Raw genomic sequence first — 19,531 nt, 5'->3', positions numbered from 1 at the left:
TGCCCCATTGTTGGTTTCAGTGGGAGCAATAGTGTCCCGTTGTTGATGTCAGTGGGAAGAATAGTGACCCATTGTTGGTATAAGTAGGAGGAATGGTGCCCCATTGTTGGTATCAGTGGGAGGAATGGTGCCCCATTGTTGGTATCAGTGGGAGGAATGGTGCCCCATTGTTGGTATCAGTGGGAGGAATGGTGCCCCATTGTTGGTATCAGTGGGAGGAATAGTGCCCCATTGTTGGTATCAGTGGGAGGAATACTGCCTCATTGTTGGTGTCAGTGGGAAGAATAGTGACCCATTGTTGGTATCAGTAGGAGGAATGGTGCCCCATTGTTGGTATCAGTGGGAGGAATGGTGCCCCATTGTTGGTATCAGTGGGAGGAATAGTGCCCCATTGTTTGTGTCAGTGGGAAGAATAGTGCTCCATCATTGGTATCAGTGGGAGCAATAGCGCTTCAAGGGCTAGAAAAAGGATAGCAAAGGGCCACATTTGGCCCCTAGTCCACAGTTTGGAGACCACTGCTCTATTTTAAGGTCAAGCACTGGCAGTAAACAGCTGCGTCTCTCTGAATTTTCCATTATAGTCATCAGTTTTGAGTTTCATTGACCCAGATATCTTGAAATCCGCACAAAATGTGTGTTTTTGGCTGGCCCTCACCTCTGGAAAAAGTCTGTAAAGGCGTTTGGTAACGTTTTTTCTTCCCTTGTCTCCATCATAGTGAACTGTGTGTCCAATCGGAGTGTTCTCCTGTGTCACGATCATTGAATAAGAGGCATTGCAGCATTTCCGAAACTTCGCCCTGAGCAACGAACAAGAATTCAGAAAAATCATCATCTAACCCTTAAATTGATGACATTCACTTTTGCCATTTTTTTTATAATAAATGTAAACTTCTAAATATTAGAATGGAATGAAATATTTGTTTTCACCTTTTTTTCATCCTTTGTTGCATTTCCGTGCTGCTGATCCTCTGCTACCGCTTTGCCACTGTGACTGCTTAATGGTTATTGACTTGGCAACCTCTAGTCCTAATTGCAAGCCTATGTTACTGAGTGCAAAATTATGTGAACTCACTCGCGCCAACAAATAAACCAAACAAGTTAAAGCTAGGAGCTACTGTTTCAAAACCTAGTGGTTGAGCAATGTTGTATAATCCGCAAGTGTAATATACTCTACAGCAGGGGTCTTCAAACTACGGCCCTTCATGGCCTTCAGGAACTACAATTCCCATCATGCCTAGTCATGCCTGTGAATGTCAGAGTTTTACAATGCCTCATGGGACGTGTAGTTCCACAACAGCTGGAGGGCCGTAGTTTGGACATCCCTGCTCTACAGTATTTCACAAAAGTGAGTACACCCCTCACATTTTGTAAATATTTTATTATATCTTTTCATGTGACAACACTGAAGAAATGACACTTTGCTACAATGTAAAGTAGTGAGTGTACAGCTTGTATAACAGTGTAAATTTGCTGTCCCCTCAAAATAACTCAACACACAGCCATTAATGTCTAAACGGCTGGCAACAAAAGTGAGTACACCCCTAAGTGGAAATGTCCAGATTGGGCCCCATTAGCCATTTTCCCTCCCTGTTGTCATGTGACTCATTGGTGTTACAAGGTCTCAGGTGTGAATGGGGAGAAGGTGTGTTCAATTTGGTGTTTTCGTTCTCACTCTCTCATGCTGGTCACTGGAAGTTCAACATGGCACCTCATGGCAAAGAACTCTCTGAGGATCTGAAAAAAGAATAGTTGCTCTACATAAAGATGGCCTAGGCTATAAGAAGATTGCCAAGACCCTGAAACTGAGCTCCAGCACGGTGGCCAAGACCATACAGCGGTTTAACAGGACAGGTTCCAATCTGAACAGGCCTCGCCATGGTCGGCCAAAGAAGTTGAGTGCACGTGCTCAGCGTCATACCCAGAGGGTGTCTTTGGGAAATAGATGTATGAGTGCTGCCAGCATTGCTGCAGAGGTTGAAGGGGTGGGGGCTCAGCCTGTCAGTGCTCAGACCATACGCCACACACTGCATCAAATTGGTCTGCATGGCTGTCGTCCCAGAATGAAGCCTCTTCTAAAGATGATGCACAAGAAAGCCCGCAAACAGTTTGCTGAAGACAAGCAGACTAAGGACATGGATTACTGGAACCATGTCCTGTGGTCTGAGGAGACCAAGATAAAAATATTTGGTTCAGATGGTGTCAAGCGTGTGTGGCAGCAACCAAATGAGGAGTACAAAGACAGGTGTGTCTTGCCTACAGTCAAGCATGGTGGTGGGAGTGTCATGGTCTAGGGCTGCATGAGTGCTGCTGGCACTGGTGAGCTGCAGTTCATTGGGGGGAGTGTGAGTGCCAACATGTACTGTGACATACTGAAGCAGAGCATGATCCCCTTCTTTCAGCGACTGGGCTACTGGGCAGTATTTCAACAATATAATGACCCCAAACACGCCTCCAAGATGACCACTGCCTTGCTAAAGAAGCTGAGGGTGAAGGTGATGGGCTAACCAAGCATGTCTCCAGACCCAAACCCTATTGAGCATCTGTGGGGCATCCTCAAATGGAAGGTGGAGGAGCGCAAGGTTTCTAACATCCACCAACTCCATGATGTCACCATGAAAAACAAAACACAGAGCGCTACGAAGACCTCCAGCATATGAAGGGTGGATGAACAGAACTAATAAGCAGCTGAATCCAGGGAGGGGGGGGGGGGAGGGGAGGGAAGGGAAAAAAAAAAAAAACACAGGCAATAAAAAAGGTTGTAGCTGCAAATAGACATAGGCATAAAATGGTACCATACAATAGGGGACAATGGGATACCATAAATAGGTTGATGATGATCCTAAAAGGGATAAAGTCCGTGGGCACTGAGCTGCTCTTCCACAGATGAGGAGGAAGAATCTGTATAGACAAAAAGAAGAGGGGAGAAGCGCTCTAAGTGCAGACAATTTATTGCAGATAACAAGGCAGGTGATATACACTCACTAGACATGAAGACTGAAAAGCTGTATGTGTCAAAGCAATCCTGCAGCCATCCTCTGGAGGGTGTCCTCTGGTCACAGGAAGCCGTATGCAGTACTGTCACTGGCGGTGGGAGGGAAGAAAGTCGGCTGTCTCCCACAACATCAGCGGTGATCGGTCAAGCGGCTCGGATCTGCGGTTCCGTGTTGCGAGTGATGGATGGAGGCACTCTCACCCACAGGGATGGTGGGATCTGTCCGATGTGTTACGGCATGCACGACGCGTTTCTGAGCATGCGCGGGGTCCTCTGCACCCGGCGCGCTCTTTCATCAGGTGCTAGAGTGCCGTAGTCTCTGTGGGGCTTTATGTAGTGCTGAACAAGAGGATAATTAGGCACAGCTGAAGTAAGGGGATGGCAACCGCCCACAGCACTGAGCAATAACCTAACCAATCAAACATTTTTGTAGCAATGGGAGAGATTAAAAACAACTTAGAAGTGGAGTGTGATCGGTCGGCTGCCCTTAAATACACATGTATGTGGGCTAGACAACCGCTTATCACAGTGATAGCAAACAATTAGGCAATACAAAACATATAATAAATGTAAATTAGGGGTAAGCCTGGGTTCATCAAGGCTTATGAAGAACATGTAAAAACGTTCCAGGTTTAAAATGATACAATTATAAAAATAAAAAAGTTAATAAAAAGCATCTTTAAAAGGTATATTTTAAGAGCTAATGCATAATACCTATACAGGCTGTGGTATGGAGAAACATATAAGCAAATGAAACAATAAAAGGAGGAAGGGGGAGGGGGGGGGGAGTAAAAAAGCCTTATATATTGGATAAGAAAATGGAGGATGGATATAACCCATATATAGGTGTACATATGTATATCCTAATAATTATATTTTCTGTATAAAGGATTTTTATATGGATTACCAACTACGGTACCACATGTATGATATATAGGGGAATAAGCCTTCTGATTGCTCAGTAGGTAAACCTTATAAAGTTTGTATAAAAGATTTATATACCAGAACCAGGGCCAAAGTGTATATATTAAAAAATCATCTGATATGATGTGATGAAAAGATAATAAATAAAGATCAACAGAAAACCCTGATAATAATTATAAGATAGTGTGCACGTCTAATTCTTCATTTAACCCTCGAGGAGCGAGAACATCTAACGTATAGATCCAGAAAGTCTCTCGCATACATAATTTGGAAAATCGTTCTCCCTCCGGCAAGTCTTTGGGAATCGATTCGATAACCCAAATTTTTAGTCCCTCGGTGGATTTTCCGTGGACTTCTGAAAAATGTCGAGGGACACTATGAAGGTCACATCCACCTTCAATAAGACGGCGATGTTTGCCGAATCGTTGTCTGACTGGTCTGATGGTTCGACCTACATAGAGCAACTGGCAGGGACATATCAGACAATACACCACATAGTCTGTGGAACAGTTGAAAAAATTGTCCAAGACATAGGTTTTGTCATTATGTGTAAAGTTCTTTTGGCCATGTTGCACAAAACTACACATTTTGCATAACTTTTTACGGCAGGCATACATGCCTTTCAGGGGGATCATCCATGACAGATGATTAGTGGCCTTGATGTTCTTTAATTTGCTGGGTGCTATTTTGTTTTTCAAGGTGGTAGCCCTCCTATAAGTCACTTTTGGCTTGTCCAAAATGACCGAGTTCAAGTGGGGGTCTTGTTTTAGGATATCCCAGTGTTTTGATAGAATTTTTTCCATTTTCCTATACTGACAATGGAACTTAGTGACAAAACGAACAGGATGATATTCGCTCTTGGCCCTAGAACTAGGATGTTTCCCTGGAAGATAGGCCTCATAGGCTGAGTTTACCAAATCATCAGGGTAGCCCTTCTCTGAGAATTTTTTCTTTAAGTGTTTACTTTGAGTTAGATAATCTCCATCTCTGGTACAGTTCTGTCAAAGTCGACAGAACTGGCCTTTTGGTATATTTTTCGTCCATTGGGGGTGATGGCAACTCTTATAATGGAGATATGAATTACCTCCCGTGGGTTTGATATAATTTTTGGCATGTATCTGATGTAGCTCATGTCCCAATTCCAGATCTAAAAAAGGCATAGAATCTGGATGTGAGACTGACGTGAACGATAGACCCAAAGAGTTGTTATTGCAGTGGCTGACAAAACCGTCAATCTGGGATGCGGAACCATCCCAGATGACGATAATGTCGTCAATATACCGCCCAAAAAAAACGATGTGTTGAGCAAATGGATTATTCTGCCAAATGTATCTAAGTTCCCAATAGCCCATGGTCAGATTCGCATATGAAGGAGCAAAGTTAGCTCCCATGGCTGTGCCATTTATCTGCAGATAAAACGTGTCCTCAAACTGAAAATAGTTGTGGGTTAGGCAGAAATGTGTCGCCTCCAAAATAAAGGAAACTTGGTCATGATGTAGGGAAGAATCTAGTAGGAGAAAATGTTGTAATGCTTGTAAGCCTATACTATGGGGGATAGATGTATACAAGGAGCTAACATCTAAAGATAGCCACGAGTAACTATCTTCCCATCTATATGGCGTAATCTGCTCCAATAGGTGGCCCGAGTCTCGTATGTACGATTGCAGACTTTGGGCCAAGGGCTGTAAAAAGACATCAATAAACTGTGAGAGGCCACTAGTGACGCTATTCATTGCTGCAACGATAGGTCTCCCTGGGGGATGAAGGGGGTCTTTATGGACCTTTGGCAGGTGGTAGAAATATGGAGTATTATAATACTCCTTTTTCAAAAAGGCCGCCTCATCCTTATTAATCACTTTTTTGGATAGTGCAGAACCTACCAGTTGTTCGACCTCAATTTTATATATGGGCAATGGGTCTTTTGAGAGCCTCAAGTATGTTTTTTGGTCACTTAATAGTCGAAGGGCTTCGTTCACGTAATCAGTTTTATTCTGTAGGACAATGCCCCCACCTTTGTCTGCAGATTTAATAATAAGATCAGGGTTATCAGAGAATCTCTTAAGGGCCTGGGATTCGCCATGATGGAGATTAAGGTGGGAGTATTTGCTCTGTTTTGATGTATCTGAACACATGGCTTGCAGGTCAGCAAAGACTGTCCTATAATAAGTTTCTAGGTACGGGCCTTTTGAGCGTGTGGGGTAAAACACGGATTTAGGCCGTAAGTCTGTATGGGTATAGTGTGGCGACTCCGGGAGATGCTGAGTATATAACAGTATATCAGGGTCCAGATCGTCATCCTCACAGGGATCATAAGTGCTAAAGGGACTGCCAGGAAAAATCTCATCAGTTGGGGTAGGGGCATTGGTGTCTACATTGTCAGTGAGGGAGCTGGTATCAGCCTGTTTGGCCTTTATATTGAAATAACGCTTCAATGTAAGGTTGCGTATAAACTTATTTAAATCACGAAATAGTAAAAAGGAGTTAGGGAAGGAGGTAGGGGCAAAACTTAGGCCTTTATGTAATAAGGACATATCATCCTGATTTAACTGGACGGAGGAAAGATTAAAAATCTTTATAGTCTCCGTTGTTTGGAGTTTATTTTTGGTAATTCGTTTACCTCCTCTACATCCTCGTCTAAAATTTTTCTTTTTTACTTTCTGGTATTGGTCAGTGGGCCCTCCTCTAAAAAAGACACCGGAGGAGGGACCATTGTAGAGGGAACCGTGTCAAGTTCATTGATCATGACAGGAAAAGATATATTTTGGCTCAAGCCAAGTGACTTTGGTGTTACTGGTATCTGACTGGCTATAGGGGGACTAATGAACTCTTCCCGGTTGGCGGGTAAGTTTGGGAGGGTCTGAACCGACGTGGGGACAGATGATTTACCAGCGGTAACTCGGGCGTTGGTGGTACTGGAAAGTCTATTTTTAGTAATATTATTATAGGTGGCAGAAATGCTCTCAATCTTACTAACTTTACCTATATCTGTCTTGGTTTTGTTTTTATTTTTATTTTTATTATTACACTTATTAGAATGGTTAGGTGGAATTCTGGTTGGACAACTAGAGGGAATATTACTCTTATTATATTGGTCAAAGAGTCTATCTACCTTAGTGGTCTGATTCTTGGCTATGGGTATGAGTCTATGGTTGTACATGGGCCGTGTATAACTGCCACCACTATGTGGCGCGGTCCTAAGGGGTTGGACTGGGTGAATCTCCAGGGACATTAGTGGAGGTATGTGGTGATTTTGTTTCCACAGGAAAACCTTATCGTTGCTGTAATCATCTAGGTCTCTCCTAAATTTATCCAATTTAGTATGTATGAGTTGGTCCTCCTTTCTTTTTGTATTCCTTTTTAGAGTGTCAAACCACTCAAGAGGGATATGCGTATGAAAACTCTCAATGTCCTGAATCAATATTTGGATGTTGTGTACTAATGAATCGTATTTAATGTGTCGCTGAGTGGCGAGAAGCCCTAGCCACTTAGTGGTGCAGAACTCTGCAATACCGCGCCACTCTTTCAGGTGGGCGGGATCTAAAAAGGAGCAGGTCTGCGTAATCCTAAGGCCCCTGGGGGAAATTTTGGCAGATAAATATTTATTGAGAAAAAATTCATCCCACCACTGAGTGTTGGCGGAGTGCATTAGTCTCTCTAGTTTTTTGAACATACCACATAAGACATGGCGGTCTGTACGTTTTCTGATAGGCTCATCAGAAAACAAATCATTAGAAAAAATGGAATATAAGGTATCTAAAATGTCATATTTGTGTAATTCCACATCACTGATTAGATCCATGATCACGCAGGTCAGAGTGGAATGTACAAATATGCAGAAAATTGTATAAAATGTAAACAATTATTGTTATAAAATGGTGAATATCAGTGTATATGCGTGTATATACACCCAACCAAGGACCAAATTCCAAGGTACACTGGCTGGTATACTGACAACTAGATGAGTGGTGTCAAGTAACCCAGGGGACAACTCCACATCTATAGTTAATAAGTACAAAACAATTATCAATAACTGGAACGGAAAAAAACAACTACCAATATGAGTGATGATACATATATCTGTGATGTGTATAAACCTTTGTAGGATGGCTGCAGGATTGCTTTGACACATACAGCTTTTCAGTCTTCATGTCTAGTGAGTGTATATCACCTGCCTTGTTATCTGCAATAAATTGTCTGCACTTAGAGCGCTTCTCCCCTCTTCTCTTCATGATGTCACCATGAAGGAGTGGAAGAGGACTCCAGTGGCAACCTGTGAAGCTCTGGTGAACTCCATGTCTAAGAGGGTTAAAGCAGTGCTGGAAAATAATGGTGGCCACACAAAATATTAACACTTTGGGCCCAATTTGGACTTTTTCACTTAGGGGTGTACTCACTTCTGTTGCCAGCGGTTTAGACATTAATGCTGAGTTATTTTGGGGGCACAGCAAATTTACACTGTTATACAAGCTGTACACTCACTACTTTACATTGTAGCAAAGTGTCATTTCTTCAGTGTTGTCACATGAAAAGATATAATAAAATATTTACAAAAATGTGAGGGGTGTACTCACTTTTGTGAGATACTGTATACAGGTAACAGCGCTTGCTATGAAATGTGTATAGAAAACATCATACAAAATCAAATACATTTGTATGAATTATAAAGGGAGACTACTTGTGCAAAACATTACCTCTTATCAAAGTGAACACAAACCTAATAAAAATACAATGCTAAGTGAAAAAAGTCCCAATGGTAATCCTCTGTGATAGTCAAAGAAAGACAAATTTCTTCCTGCAGTGGTTGATAGGTGTTTCCAAAGACAAATCCCACTGAGAAAAGGGTGACACCATACGTAGGCAGTGAATGTAAAGATCCCCACTCACCAGACGTTGTTGATCCTCCTTGTCCTACGACAAGAGGATCAAAGAAAGCTTCAATGGTCTCCGTGACCAGGATAAAACCTCCAGCCAGTCCTCAGATCTGCCTTCCTCTCAGTGATCAAAGGCCCCAAAGGTGATGTAAAAAAAGAGGGATCAAAATCGAAGAACGGACTCCTCATAGTGTTAGAACGTACTTGTTGTCTTTATTAAAAGCCCCTATAGTGGGCTACACATAAAACCTTTAAAAAAAAAAAAAGCCTCCCGTGCGAGCTTCCGCACTGAACAATGGGAGCATTGGAAGCTGGACCTGCTAGGTGTCAGTGTGCGATCCACTTACAAACAATGCATTGCAAAGTGCGTCCCAGCTTGACGCGTTTCATCATCAAAGTGACGTCTTCGGAAGCCCAATCTGAGGACCGGCTGGAGGTTTTATCCTGGTAACGGAGACCATTGAAGCTTTCTTTAGGTCCTCTTGGCATATGATTATCATAGAGGATTACCATTGGGACTTTTTTCACTTAACACGTAGTTTCTCTTTATCTTTCATACTTATTTGATTTTGAAGGTGAAGTAATCAATTAATATATGATTACCTATAGCGCTTGCAAAAAATATTTTTACCAATAATCTTCAAACTATAAATTCAGACTTATAAAAGTGCAGATATATCCCCGTGATCCAATATAAATATTAAATAAATAGGTACACTTTAAATATGAATAAATTAAATACAGTATAAATTAATTCGATAAGTTTGCAAATTCATATATAGTGCAAAAGATTCATAAAATCAAAGTCCATATACAAAAAAGTTCATTATTTTAAAGTGATGTGACTTCTTGATGGTGAATATTCAAATGAATAAATGAATAAATAAATAAAGGTGCACAGTGAAAAGTGCTAAGTGCTGCTGTAATAGATCTTCCACTCTATCCCTGGTGTCAATTCTTGTGCTCCACTGTGACAAAATTGAGAGATTTCACACTCACCAGATTGCGTGGGCCCTATGTGCCTTACGACACTAGGACCACCAGAGCTTTATGACCCCCAGGGTCTGGGTACGTACCCTCCAAGTGAGTCCCAATAAAAGCAAAGACTATAAAAGCAATACAATTCCGAAGGAAATCGGGGTAAAATTCAGATAAACGCCGTCACTGTTGTGAGCTACAGTAGGGAAAGCGGCACTTCTGGGTTGCGTTCCACCGGGCTCAAGTGACGTCACGACGTGCGTTACAACTAACGCGTTTCGCCATTGGCTAGACTTATTTTGGCTTTTGGCTTATTTGATTTTGTATGAGATTTTGTACACACATTTCATAGCAAGCGCTGTTACCTGTATAGAGTATGTTACCGAGTAGCAATGCAAGAGCACAATTAGGAGACCATTGTCACCCCATACCAGGAAATGCCTTTGTGGCAGGATCACCAGGGTTTATGTAAAGTCCAACTCTGGACAAAATCTAGGCATTGTGGGTGACGGCGGTGTGAACAACAGTTCAGCCATTTTAGTTATCTTAGTTACTAGAAGCCATTTTATAATACTGCTGGAATAGAATGTTTTATATTCTGCATAAGACCTTTTCCCACGCTAATTCTCACAAGATAAGAGTCCCGTCTTTTACTGTAAACAATGTTACTTCCCCAAAATGACGTGCATGTGCTTTCCATCAGTCTGGGTCATACGTATGCAGATAATGACCTTGTGGGGAGGTCCATTAGACGCCATTGAGTAGATTACTGTTTCAATGTAATTTAATTGTAAATGTTTTCCTATATAAACTGTAAGCGATAAACAGATGTCAGGTTATTCTGAACGAACCATATGCTGTCTGTGTATTGAGGTTCATCAGAGTGGCCTCCAGGCCTGCAGAGTCCAGAGGTCAACCGGGTCGAGTCCACAACTCTACCGCTTTGGAGTGGTTAACCCCAAAAGTGGGTGTCTTTCGTTAGTCGGAAGAGAGGAAGGTCAAAGAAAATGCATTGATCCTGGACGAACCTGGAAACAACGTGTATTACTTCCCTTCGGGGCTCAGGGCTGTCATTACCCCATTGCTGCAGTCAGGGAAGAGGCTAATGCAGCATGATCTCTGCTTCATTAGCTTCATTCATTAACCACTTGTCCTCCGGCAGCCATTTTGTGCGATACGGCAATGTGTTACTTTAACTGAGAATTGCGTGACGCTGTACCCAAATAAAATTTATGTCCTTTTTTCCCACAAATAGAGCTTTCTTTTGGTGGTATTTGATCACCTTTGCGGTTTTGATTCTTTGCACTATAAACAAAAAAATAGCGACAATTCTGAAAAGAAAAATTCTTCATCAGTTTCGGTCAATATGTATCCTGCTACATATGTTTGGTAAAAAAAAAATCCAAATAATCATTTATTGATTGGTTTGTGCATAATTAAAATGTCTATAAACTATGGGATATCTTTTTTTTTTTTTGTTTATTAGTATTTAGAAATAACTGTGACACATACGACTATCATCCAGAATTGTATACTGTATATATACTGTATGCCATAGCATAGGGGGTTATTGGTCAGTGGTCACCTATGTGACAGCAATCAAGTTAACTAAACAAAAATGAAAATGTAAAGTACAACATAAAAAAAATTGTTAAAAAAAAATGTAAAGCTCCACCCCTTATCTACATGGATATATAAACTCTATTACCAAAAGTATTGGGACGCCTGCCTTTACATGCACATGAACTTTAATGGCATCCCAGTCTTAGTCCGTAGGGTTCAATATTGAGTCGGCCCACCCTTTGCAGCTATAACAGCTTCAACTCTTCTGGGAAGGCTGTCCACAAGGTTTAGGAGTGTGTCTATGGGAATGTTTGACTATTCTTCCAGAAGAGCATTTGTGAGATCAGGCACCGATGTGGACGAGAAGGCCTGGCTTCAGTCTCCTCTCTATTTATTCCCAAAGGTGTTTTATCGGGTTGAGGTCAGGCCAGTCAAGTTCCGCCACCCCAAACTCACTCATCCATGTCTTTATGGACCTTGCTTTGTGCACTGGTGTGCAGCCATGTTGGAACTTTTGGGAGCATGAAATTGTCCAAAATGTCTTGGTATGCTGACACCTTAAGTGTTCCCTTCACTGGAACTAAGGGGCTAAGCCCAACCCCTGAAAAACAACCCCACACCATAATCCCCCCCACCAAAAGATTTGGACCAGTGCACAAATCAAGGCACCGACCACATCATTTACAGGGGCAGGTTTGGGGTGCACACTGTGCCTGTGCCCTGCTGGACCGAAATTAGCCTGCCCAAGCCCTGCACGGCACTGTGGCAGGCAAGACATGAGAGAGCCCATGGTGGGGGGGGGGGAGTGTAAGGGAGGTGACTCCAGGTGACACCAACCCTAGTGACACCACTGTTATATTGTATGTGAAAACTGAGCAATATATTTTGTTTGTGTGCACTAAAAATCAACCACTTTGATACCAGGCACTTTCACCCCCTACTTGACCAGGCCAATTTTCAGCTTCAGTGCTGTCATACAACGTTTTACAAAAAATTATATATTTTTTCATTTTGTTCACACAATTAGAGTTTTCTTTTGGTGGTATTTAGCAAAAAAAAAAACAAAAACAAAAAAAAAAACAGTAGTGCTTAACCACTTGCCGTCTGCTTACATTGACACTACTGCGGCAAAGTGGTCTGTTATCGTTTGATGACGTAGACCTACGTCGTCAGACACTCCCCTCTCTCGGCGGCGCGCGCCCGCGCCACCGGAGGCTCGCTCCCGCTGTATTCAGTCACAGCGGGAGTCGGGCAAGCGGTTAAATCACAATAACAACAGAAACTGCCCAAATGACCCTAATCAAAAGTTTACACACCCCAGTTCTTAATAGCGTGTATTGCTCCGTTTAACATCAATGACAGCTTGAAGTCTTTTGTGGTATTTGTGGATGAGGCTCTTTATATTCTCAGATGGTAAAGCTGCCCATTCTTCCTTGAAAAAGCCTCCAGTTCCTGTAAATTCTTTGGCTGTCTTGCATGAACTGCAGGTTTGAGATCTCTCCAGAGTGGCTCAATGATATTGGAGGTCAGGAGACTGAGATGGCCACTCCAGAACCTTCACTTTATTCTGCTGTAGCCAATGACAGGTGGACTTGGCCTTGTGTTTAGGATCATTGTCATGTTGGAATGTCCAAGTACGTCCCATGCGCAGCTTTGGGGCTGATGAATGCAAATTTTCCTCCAGTATTTTTTGATAAACATACTGCATTCATCTTGCCATCAATTCTGACCAAATTTCCTGTGTCTTTGTAGCTCACACATCTCCAAAACATCAGCGACCCACCTCCGTGTTTCACAGTAGGGATGGTGAACCTTTCATCACAGGTCTTGCTGACTCCTCTCCAAATGTAGTGTTTATGGTTGTGGCCAAAAAGCTCAATTTTTGTCTCATCACTCCAAATGACTTTGTGGCAGAAGGTTTGAGGCTTGTCTCTGTGCTGTTTGGTGTATTGTAAGCGGATACTTTGTGGCATTTGCGTAGTAATGGCTTTCTTCTGGCGACTCGACCATGCAGCCCATCTTTCTTCAAGTGCCTCCTTATTGTGCATCTTGAAACAGCCACACCCCATGTTTTCAGAGAGTCCTGTATTTCACCTGAAGGTATTTGTGGGTTTTTATTTGCATCCCGAACAATTTTCCTGGCAGTTGTGGCTGAAATTTTAGTTGATCTACCTGACCGGGGTTTGGTTTCAACAGAACCCCTCATTTTCCACTAATCTTGATTAGAGTTTGAACAGTGCTGTTTGGCATTCTCAATTCCTTGGATATCTTTTTATATCCCTTTCCTGTTTTATACAGTTCAATCACCTTTTCCAGCAGATCCTTTGATCATTCTTTTGCTTTCCCTAGAATCCAGAAATGTCAGTGCAGCACTGGATGAAAGATGCAAGGGTCTGTCAGGAGTCCAGAAACTCATTGACCTTTTATACACACACACTAATTACAAGCAAACAGATCACAGGTGAGGATGGTTACCAGTGGCGGCTGGCCGATAGGGGGCACAGGGGCGCCACCCCCCCCCAAAAAAGAAAAAGAAAAAAAAAGATTTTGTTGCCTATGGGGGGGTTTCCACCCGGCAGAGGCGCCGATTGGCGGCCTTCTGGGGCGTAACTGTGGTGCAGAGCACTGCGCTACACCACCCCCCTTTTGTGATGTCTTGGATCATGATTGGTCCAGACTTCAGCCTGGACCAATCTTGATTCAGGACATCCATGCTGACCTCGTTGGGGGCGGTGCCTGTGCGTGCATCAGTCACTCACTGTCACCGCCCGGTCACCTTCCCGCCGTGGCAGAGGAGGAGTCGCGAGGAGGGGAGAAGCCGCCGCCGGGAGCCGAGCCGCCGCAGGAGAGGACGGACGTCGGAGTCTCAAGGAGGTGAGAAGCCGCCGCCGGGAGCCGAGCCACCACAGAAGAGGACGGATGTCTGAGTCTCGTGGAGGGGAGAAGCCGCCGCCGGGAGCCGAGCCGCCGCCAGGTAAGTGTCTCAGGGGAAGTGCTGACTCGTGATCCGTGGTAGATTGCGCTGTCGGCAGTGGCTAGCCTGTGATTAGCAAGAGATTGGGAGGAAATATGCCGCCTCCCGCATGAATGTTTGTAAAGGATTTTTACACTAAAATCCCTCTTCTCTGCACCCCAACTGTGTCTATTGGACACAATTGGATCGTGGTTAAGGCAAGGCTCTATTTACTTCCCCGGGGCATGGTGGCACATGATATCCCCTGTGAAACACAACATGGCAGTGTGTTTGGGGCTGTCCTGCAGCCATTGCCTAGTTTTGACCAGTGGCTGAGACCAGCTAAAAATTTGCTCCAACCCCCTGTTTTTGCATCAGTGCCCATGTGAAAGGGACCTCCTAGGAAGAAGAGTGGTCTAATGGTTGTATTTAACGATTTTAGAAGATGTTTTTCAAGCAATCTTATTGTTAATTAGACCAGACTTGTCCTGTAAATAAAATGCATTTTCATGAATAATTCTAAAACATTACTGAAGATTATTCTGTGTATGTAGAAAAAAAAAAAAAAAAAAGGAAACTAGTCTATGTTTTCTATGTTTTTGGTATTTAGGCCATCTAGTGGTGCAAATGGAGAATGCAGACAAACCATTTTTGTGTTTGCTGTAATACATTGACAACATTTCCTCAGGCTGTTCTTCCTTCATTCTTCTTTATAATGTAAGCTGCCAATAAATAACAGAGCACCACTAAATGTGGAAAACGTGATCCGATTGTCTTCATATGTCATTTGACATTTCCTGGCCTCTGCTTACCCCAGAAGAAACATTAGCTATTAAGCAATTATTTTTTATTATTTTCTCCTTAGGTCTTTCAGCCAGTGTAGTCTGAAGGGCAGCCGTAGACATACGGTGATCTTTGTTTTTGGCCAGATTGGGCAGCCCCATCAGTATACAAGCAGTTATAGTGGCAGTTGCAAGGTATAGTTAAGGAAACGTTTCACTGTGCATGTGAAGTACAGAAAAAACAGGATAGCGCTCAGGTGTAGTATGTAATGGATTACTCACAGGTGCTGGCCCCGGCTCGCTACTGCAGTGACATAGAAATGAGAAGAAACTGGTTGCTCCCCGCTGTTGTAATCCAATAAAACGTCAAACATAGGACAATAGCGCAGGATAGGTTACAGTTGACATGTTTCACACATTGGAGTGCTTAGTCGTAAGTTAAAGGGGGCATGTACGCTGGTCACTGCATTGAAGGGGGCATGTTCGCTGGTCACTGGATTGAAGGGGGCATGTACGCTGGTCTCTGCATTGAAAGGGGGCACACTATACCTTAATTACTGAAGGCCCCTTTCACACTTTTGCAACCTCAAAGTCACGCAATTTTTTACAGCGTTTTTTGCCGCAAAGCAATGCCTATTACATTTTTCTGTTTGCGCCCCCCCAAAAATTTTGAGCACCAGCCGCCACTGATGGTTACCTTTAACCACTTGCCGACTGCCGCACGACTATATACGTTCGCGGACCCCCCCCCCCCCCCCCCGCGCGTGTGACCGGCGCACCTGATGTCCGTCGGGTGGAGAGGGAGGTAGCTGATGTAAACAAAGCCGCCTGGTATTCTCCCCTGTGTAAGAACAGAGATCATAGGGTCCTGCTATGCTGGATGTGGAGGTCCTGGGCTGGTCTCAGACCATCTTGGAGGTGAAGATGCTGGATGTTGAGGTCCTGGGCTGGTGTGGTTACACGTGGTCTGCGGTTGTGAGGCCGGTTGGATGTACTGCCAAATTCTCTGAAATGCCTTTGGAGACGGCTTATGGTATAGACATGAACATTCAATTCACAGGCAACAGCTCTGGTGGACATTCCTGCAGTCAGCATGCTCCCTCAAAACTTGCGTCATCTGTGGCATTGTGCTGTGTGATAAAACTGGACATTTTAGAGTGGCCTTTTATTGTGGCCAGCCTCAGGCACACCTGTGCAATAATCATGCTGTCTAATCAGCATCTTGATATGCCACACCTGTGAGGTGGATGGATTATCTCGGCAACAGAGAAGTGCTCACTAACACAGATTTAGACAGATTTGTGAACAAGTTTTGAGAGAAATCGGCCTTTTGTGTACCTAGAAAAAGTCTTAGATCTTTGAGTTCAGCTCATGAAAAATGGGGGCAAAAACAAAAGTTTTGCGTTTATAATTTTGTTTAGTGGTAAAATTGGTTGAACTATTCCAAAGGTAAAAAGCGAATAAAGAAAAGGCGGGTATCGGTAACACATGGAGGTGACCATTGACATTTGTTAGAGTTTTTGAAGGTTTCTTATCATTGATAAACAAGATAGGAAATAAACTCTGCAGATGTAGGTTCAGCCACTCCTGGAAGAATGAGTTTGTTTAACACCCCACGCTGAACGTGCGCATCTCCAGATGTCATCAACTGTTTGAGAAAGGCTAAATTTACATTGGTTTCATGACTTGGGACAGTGCCTGGACAAGGTCATCTTGTGCCCACAGTGAAGATGCCAAACTGCCTTTCCTCCTCCGCATTGTGTGTCAACAAAATAAATAGAGCACTAATAGCATGCTTAGCTCAAAGCATAAATTCCATTTGCAAGCCAAAATTCTCTCCAAATAAAAATCCCCCTTCCTCCCAGTACAAATCCCAGTTGCACTGGTACATCACTGCCTGTGTCCGGGTTTAAGATGCATACATGGTTGTACACAGCTGGAGTATGTCAGCAGGTCCCAGCCAATGATTCATGACCAGGACCTGCCGATCAGCAGTGTCCAATCACAGCCCAAAGCTCTGTGTTGACAATCAACACAGAACTCTGTACAGAGGGAACAATCTCTCCGTTTCTCATCCTTGCAAAGAGTCTGTCAGCAGGTCCCAGCCAATGATTCATGGCCAAGACCTGCTGATTGGCTGTGTCCAATCACAGCTTAGAGTCCTGTGTTGACACTCAACACAGAGCTATGTACAGAGGGAACAAAGCAGGGATAAGAAACAAAGAGATTAGTAATTATCAGCACATAATATACACATTACACACAGGCTAGGCACACATTTAACCCCTTGATCACCCTAGATGTTAACCCCTTCCCAGCCAGTGTCATTAGTACAGTGCCAGAGTATAGCAGGGGTCTCCAAACTTTGTCAACAAAGGGCCAGATTACCGTCCTTCAGACTTTGGGAGATTGGACTTTGGCCAGCAGGAGTTAAAAATGTTGCAGTGTCAGTGGGATTAAACAATGCTTTAGGCTTGGTGGTCAAAGAGAGTAAGATAATTACATGGCACCTGTGGTCAGTAGGTGAAGTAATAGTGCCCTATCATAAATGGGAAGGAATAGTGCCCCACCATTGGTGTCAGTGGGAAGGAATAGTGCCCAATCATTGGTGTCAGTGGAAGGAGTCATGTCCCATCATTGGTATTATTGGAAGGAACCATGCCCCATCATTGGTATTATTGGAAGGAATCATGCCCCATCATTGGTATTATTGGGAGGAATAGTGCCCCATCATTGGTGTCTTTGGAAGGAATAATGCCCCATCATTGGTATTATTGGGAGGAATAGTGCCCCATCATTGGTACTATTGGGAGTAATAATGCCCCATCATTGGTGTCTGTGGAAGGTAGCATGCCCCATCATTGGTTTTATTGGGAGGAAAAGTGCCCCATCATTGATGTCAGTGGAAGGAATCATGCCCCTTCATTGGTGTCAGTGGAAGGAATCATGACCCGTTCTTGTTGTCAGTGGAAGGAATAACGCCCCATTCTTGTTGTCAGTGGGAAAGAATGGTGCCTCATCATTGGTGTCAGTAGGAGAAATAGTGCCCCGACGGGCCAGATAAAGGCAAGCAACAGGCTGCATTTGGCCTTCAGTTCCCACCCAGTGTCAGTTAGTGTCAGATTCATAGCTGCACTATCGTGGTTCCATTATAAGTTACTGAACACCGCCAATAATAGTAAAAAAAAAATAAAAAAAATAATGTCTTTTTTACCAGAGACATTGAGCAGAATATATTTTGTCCACAAGTGTATAAATTACATAGTTACATAGTTAGTGAGGTCGAGAAAAAAGTCTTCAGTCCATCCAGTTCAACCTATGATGTGTGTTTGCTGTTAACCGTACATTGTATACCCCTGTATGTTGTGGTCTTTAAGGTGCCCGTCTAATAGTTTTTTTGAAACTATCAATGCTCCCCGCTGATACCACTGCCTGTGGAAGAGAATTCCACATCCCCACTGCTCTGACAGTAAAGAACCCCCTATGTATTTTAAGGTTATACCATTTTTCCTCTAGTTTTAGTGAGTGGCCACGTGTCTTATTGTATTCCGTTTCTCTGAAAAGTTTGTGTTCAATGCTAGGGTCATCACCAGTACAGTATTTGTACATTGATATCCTATCCCCCCTCAATCGTCTCTTCTCTAGAGAGAATAAGTTTAATGCTTGTAGTCTTTCCTCATAGCTGATATCCTCCATTCCCCTAATTATTTTTGTTGCCCTTCTCTGGACTCTCTCCAGTTCCAGCACATCCTTCCTGAGGACCGGTGCCCAGAACTGGACAGCATACTCCAGATGTGGCCGGACCAGAGTCTTGTAGAGTGGGAGAATAATCTCTTTATTCCTGGAGTGAATCCTCTTTTTTATACACGCCAGTATTCTGTTGGCTTTGCTTGCAGCGGCTTGGCTTTGCATGCCACTGCCAAGCCTGTTGTTTACTAGGACCCCCAGGTCCTTTTCCATCTTAGATTCACCCAGAGGTTCCCCCCCTAGTGAGTAGGTTGTGTTCATGTTTCTGACGCCCAAGTGCATTAACTTACATTTTTCAACATTAAACCTCATCTGCCATGTAGTTGTCCACCCCATTATTTTGTTCAGGTCCGCTTGTAAGGTTTCCACATCCTGCCCAGAGGATATTGGCATGCTTAGTTTAGTATCATCCGCAAATACCAAGATTGTGCTAGATATCCCCTCCTCTAGATCATTTATGAATAAATTAAACAGGATTGGTCCCAGGACAGATCCTTGGGGACCCCACTTTCCACACCTGTCCAATCTGAGTACTCTCCATTTATCACCACCCTCTGGACTCTCCCCTGGAGCCAGTTCTCTATCCAGGTACTCACCCTATGGTCCATACCTACCTTCCTTAGTTTGTACAGTAAGCGTTTGTGGGGAACTGTGTTAAATGCTTTTGCAAAGTCCAGATACACCACATCCACAGGCCTTCCTTTGTCTAGATGGCAGCTCA

At 43.4% G+C, this 19,531-nt stretch overlaps 1 protein-coding gene across 4 annotated transcripts in view; it reads right to left on the bottom strand.

Moving 5' to 3' along the window:
* Positions 1-19,531, bottom strand: part of LOC309554191 (alpha-N-acetylneuraminide alpha-2,8-sialyltransferase-like) — a 213,407-nt gene that overhangs the window by 174,308 nt on the left and 19,568 nt on the right. For 2 of the 4 annotated variants that reach the window (XM_082255822.1, XM_082255824.1), the window contains one exon: positions 656-797. The exons of the other annotated variants lie outside the window; for them this stretch is intronic. In XM_082255822.1, the coding sequence (XP_082111948.1) occupies positions 656-797 (142 nt within the window). The remainder of the gene's footprint in view (positions 1-655; positions 798-19,531) is intronic. 4 annotated transcript variants of the gene reach the window in all.

This window comes from Pelophylax lessonae, assembly GCF_965119305.1.
Source record: "Pelophylax lessonae genome assembly, chromosome: 4".
Taxonomy (NCBI): Eukaryota; Metazoa; Chordata; class Amphibia; order Anura; family Ranidae; genus Pelophylax; species Pelophylax lessonae.
This window is presented reverse-complemented; position numbering and strand designations above follow the sequence as displayed.